At 46.8% G+C, this 4,512-nt stretch overlaps 1 protein-coding gene across 1 annotated transcript in view; it reads left to right on the forward strand.

Moving 5' to 3' along the window:
- The window catches only part of FDXACB1 (ferredoxin-fold anticodon binding domain containing 1), a 6,411-nt gene extending 2,807 nt beyond the window's left edge, over positions 1-3,604 (forward strand). The window contains exons 2-5 of the mRNA XM_035893928.1: positions 402-558; positions 699-902; positions 1,544-1,702; positions 2,416-3,604. Of these exons, the coding sequence (XP_035749821.1) occupies positions 402-558; positions 699-902; positions 1,544-1,702; positions 2,416-3,604 (1,709 nt within the window). The remainder of the gene's footprint in view (positions 1-401; positions 559-698; positions 903-1,543; positions 1,703-2,415) is intronic.
- Positions 3,605-4,512: the final 908 nt, after the last annotated feature.

Genomic DNA, 4,512 nt, shown 5'->3' on the forward strand with positions numbered 1-4,512 from the left:
ATGTGCCCGCCTTGACCCGGGGAGCTGGCGCTGCCGTGGCCCCGTGGGAGCTGTCCGGTCGCTTCATTGCGCTTCACCACTCCAGGCGTCCCAAGAAGCCCACTTGTGCCACCAGGAGTTGGAACTGTCCAAAAGGCTAAATCAAACACCCTAAAACCTCATCAGACTGAAATAGTACTGAAACAAGTAGCAGAAGTCTCTGCAAGAGCCTACACTTTCTGGCTCCCGCTGCAAGGGAGCCTAGGCCGCCTGGCTTTCCTAGTGCACGTGAGTGGGAAGATGCCTGGCAGCTGCTGCTCTGATGTGCTTCAGAATGGACTACAGGACTGTAACTGCTCCCTTTCTTTAAAGTTTTCTGTAATGATAAACATCAGAGTCTCGTTTTTCATTTATTCTTGAAGGAGCTGAAGTTCTGTTTTCTGTGGACTGCACCAAGATGAAGGACTATTTTTTACCAGAAAAAAGAGGGTTTGATTGTATTTACTTCAACTTCCCTCACTGTGGAAGAAAGGCTGGGGTAGTGAAGAACAGAGAGCTTCTTGCCCGCTTTTTCCATAGGTGAGTAAACCAGAAGTAGTTCTATGCTAATTGACTGCTGTGATACAGATTTCTAGCTGTGTTACAGGTGTTTTTCTGGCCCAATAAAATTTCTGGGTGTGCTAGCAGGTTTTTTTCTCATTGTCCGGCTTTCCTTCCAGCTCCGCAGAAGTGCTGACAGAGGAGGGAGAGGTCAATGTGGCTCTTTGCAATGGACAGGGTGGGACACCTGCTGATCAGCCGAGGAGAGAATGGCACAACAGCTGGCAAATAGTGGCTGTGGCAGCAGGAGCTGGATTTATCTTGAGTAACGTTCATCCTTTTAAAGCAGAGACTATCCATGGATACAAGTGTACGGGCTACAGGTAACCATCATGTGGCAAAACGGAAAAGTTGATATTCGTTCTCCTATAATGCCTAGCACTCGAATGTTCTTTCAGTGTCTTGTTTGTTGGAGAAAGGAATGCCCTTAAAATAGCTACAGTTCTTTTTTGTCTCTAAGCAGAATAGCCAAGAAAAAAATGCAAGCTTCTTGTCGAAGTACCCTCTAAAAAATAAGATTATCTTAGTATTTTAAAGGTCAAAATGGTCTTTTTCAGAACAAATGTCAATCTCAGCCTAAAGACAGCAGGAGGACTGCGGTATGTGTATCTGCTTAGCAGACAATCACAGAATCGCAGCATGGTTGATGTTGGCAGGGACCTCCAGCACACATCTAGTCCTACCCCACAGCTCAAAGCAGAGCCAGCTAGAGCAAGTCGCTCAGAGCCACCTTCTGTCTCCAGGGATGGAGACTGTACAACCTTTCTGTGCAACTCATTCCAATGCTGGACCACCTGCCCACTAAAAATATGGTAGTGTTGTGTTTTTGTCACCTTGTAACGAGACTGGGGATTCAACAAGAACTGTTGTAGTGTTACACAGCATTATCTGAGTAATGCTTACTTGTGACACATTAAATACAGGAAATTATCAATGACTTTGCTCCACTTTTGTGTGTTCTCAGGAGTCAAGATAAATCTTTCTGTGTAGATGGTGCTTTAAACCACATTTTCACAAGAAGCATGCCACTTTCATGTTTCAAACCTATGATCTGCGAGATAGAGCTGGAAAGCCGAAAAGTTTCTTTTCAAGTACCAGAAGTACTAGTGGACAAAATTAATAGGTAAGTTTTATAATTGGTTTCTGTTTGGCGCTAACACGCACTCCTGCTCTCGGTGGGAAAGACCAGCATAGGTGTCAGATAAAATGGAAAGGCTTCACTTTCCCTCCCTTCCCCTTTAGAGAATTTCCTGTTCCATTGCTTCTTCAAGTCTTCTTCATGTTGGCTTGTGGTTATGGCCCACTTAAAAACAAGTCTACAGAACAAAAAGAAACTTTATGGTTGAGACCAAGCTGCTATATACTTGAATGCACAAATAAAGATGTTTTATTGTACTGTGGAAGAAATTCAGGAGCTGACTTGGTGTCTACTAATACCACAATACTAAGGATAAAAAATGCTAACCTCTTAGGCAAAGTGCTGCGTACTTTGAAGACTATCCAGGGCTTGCATAATTTGATTCATTTCTGTGGTTTGGTAATGCTTGTGCTGAATGGAAATGGTGATGCTGACTGTTAAGTCCCATTCTTTTTTTACCAGCAAAAGTGCAGTTAACTGTTGATTGCAACCTGGAGACAAACACCACTGTCTTGAAAATGTGTTAGCCATTGCAACACCTTTGATGAAAGAGTTGGCTTGTTCAGGTAGTTACTAGAAACCAGCTTAATATCTGAGATTGTTTTGGGTAACTTGCTGCACTTGAATTATGAACCAGGAGGGCATTTCCAGGAAATCTGTTTAGTGGTGTCTGTAATTTGCACTTTTGTTTTTCACAGGGGTTTCCTAGAACCAAAATCAAATCATCCAGTACGGACAATAAAGGAGAAGTTCACTGCAGATCTCAGCCAAGCCTTTCCATTACAAAACATTGACTACTGCCTTTCTCTGCTCCACCAAAGTCACCTCAATGAAGTTTGTCACTCAAATATCTTTTGGATCATTCTGAGCCCAGAGGAGACTCCAAGCACTGAAGAAATGTCTAATGGAATGGCAAATGCAGTTTTATTTTCCCATGTTGATTTTTGCAGGGACACAGATAAGAATGGCTGGGTGAAGGCACAAGAGGGTTGCCACATTTCAAAACAGTATTGTCTTAGACCTTCTCTTCTACCTTTTGCTCAGGCAATAATAAAAAGAGGAGCCTTTCTCCCGGGGACACTTCATGTTCTTTCTGGCCCAGTTTTCAGGAAGTGTCTTATCACTCCTTACTCCATGCCAGTTTTTCATGAGATGGTTTTTGTATGTGCAGTTAACAGGGGTACAGAGAACAGCTGTATCCAGATGTTGGTGAATAATATTAAAACCAGCATACATGCTCTTCACCAGACTGTTTCCAGCTTTAAACTGAATATCGATCTGCAGGAAGCAACGAGCTTCAAAACAACCGAGCTAAATCACTTTGCTGCTTTTGAATCTCAGCTTAGTAAAATTCAGTACTTCATCTGTATGGAGATAGATACTTCAGGCTCCTGTGAGAAGGGCTCCTGTGTGGGAATCATAAGGACAGCTCGTTATGAACTAGTAAGCAGTGAGTTGGTTGTTGTCTTTGCTTCATTGAATCTTGACCTCCTCGCCATGCTGATCTGTGGAATATCTGACTGGCGAATGCTCTGGACGTCAGACACACGGTTCCTCTGTCAGTTTCCTAGAGGAGAGTTAAGGCTTTTCAAGAGTTTTTCTCTCTACCCACCTTCCTATGTCCATGATGTCAGCTTTTGGGTTCCTGATGGGGAACAATTGGATGAAGTTGCTTTTCACACCATTGCTAGGCAGGTGTCAGGTGAAATGGTGGTATCCATTGAGTTAATCGACAGTTTCCAGCAGTCGGAGACGGGACGGAAGAGTCTCTGCTACAGGCTGACCTTTCAGTCCTGTGACAAGGCACTGAGCCGCCAGGAGGTGGCAGGGATGCAGCTGCTCTTTCGGAAGGAAATAAACCGACGCTTGCGTGTAACGCTCCGGTAGAGCCTTGGGTGTTGTTTTCAGGTGCTCGAGCAGCGTCTGCGCTTGTTGCCGATCTGGAAAATGTGGCCTGCACCTTGTTGGACCTAAGACTGTGCATTACTGCAACGCCTCTTACAAAGGCGGTGTGGACTTCAAGTACCTGCACCCATGCTAAATGTGGAAATTCCTGTTCATGAAGACCAAGCACCTTCCTGTTCTGCGTGCCTGTAACGAAACCTCATTTGAAAAGCGGAGCCTTTCTTTACCAGGGTACTTGATCTCCTAACTGATGCCAGTTCGCTCTTCCTATTCTTGCTTGTGTTTGCCCGGCGCCTCGTACTGGTGGCCGTTGTACCGAGTACATGGGAAGAGGGAGGATCTTGCTGTTTCCAATGGTGGTGTACAGCTGGAGCCCCGGAAACTCTCTGTGCGGGTGCTCGGTCCCTGGGGGAGGAGGGCGTGTGCCGGGCTGCCAGTACCAGGGGTGGGTGCACTCGCCGGGGCCGCGGCTGCACGCACCAGCAGACTGTTTGCTGAGCAGCTGATGGGGCCGGTAATGGCAAACGGCGATTCCACTCCTCGATGCCAAAGGATCCTAACCGATCCTAAAAGACGGCTGTGCCCCCGGTAGGGCGTGGAGAGCTTCAGCAGCTCTGACTGCTGACCCAGAACTCCAGTAACGGAGCGAGTTACGGCAACCTGTAGGGTTAGACTGGGGAAAGGTATCAGCAGCAGGGTGGGCGCTACCGATAGGTCTTTATTGTAATGAATGCTACAGAGCCTAAGCCCCGGGGTCGGTGCTGACTCTCGAGCGACTCCCAGACCGCGCTAGGTAACTGGCGGCTGCCGCGGGGGCCGAGGAGCGCTCCCCGGGCGCTCCGTTGGCTCTTCTCCCAGCGAGTACCCGCAGCTGCAGAGGCTGCTCCCGA

This window comes from Egretta garzetta, unplaced genomic scaffold, assembly GCF_000687185.1.
Source record: "Egretta garzetta isolate BGI_Z169 unplaced genomic scaffold, ASM68718v1 scaffold365, whole genome shotgun sequence".
In the NCBI taxonomy this organism is placed as follows: Eukaryota; Metazoa; Chordata; class Aves; order Pelecaniformes; family Ardeidae; genus Egretta; species Egretta garzetta.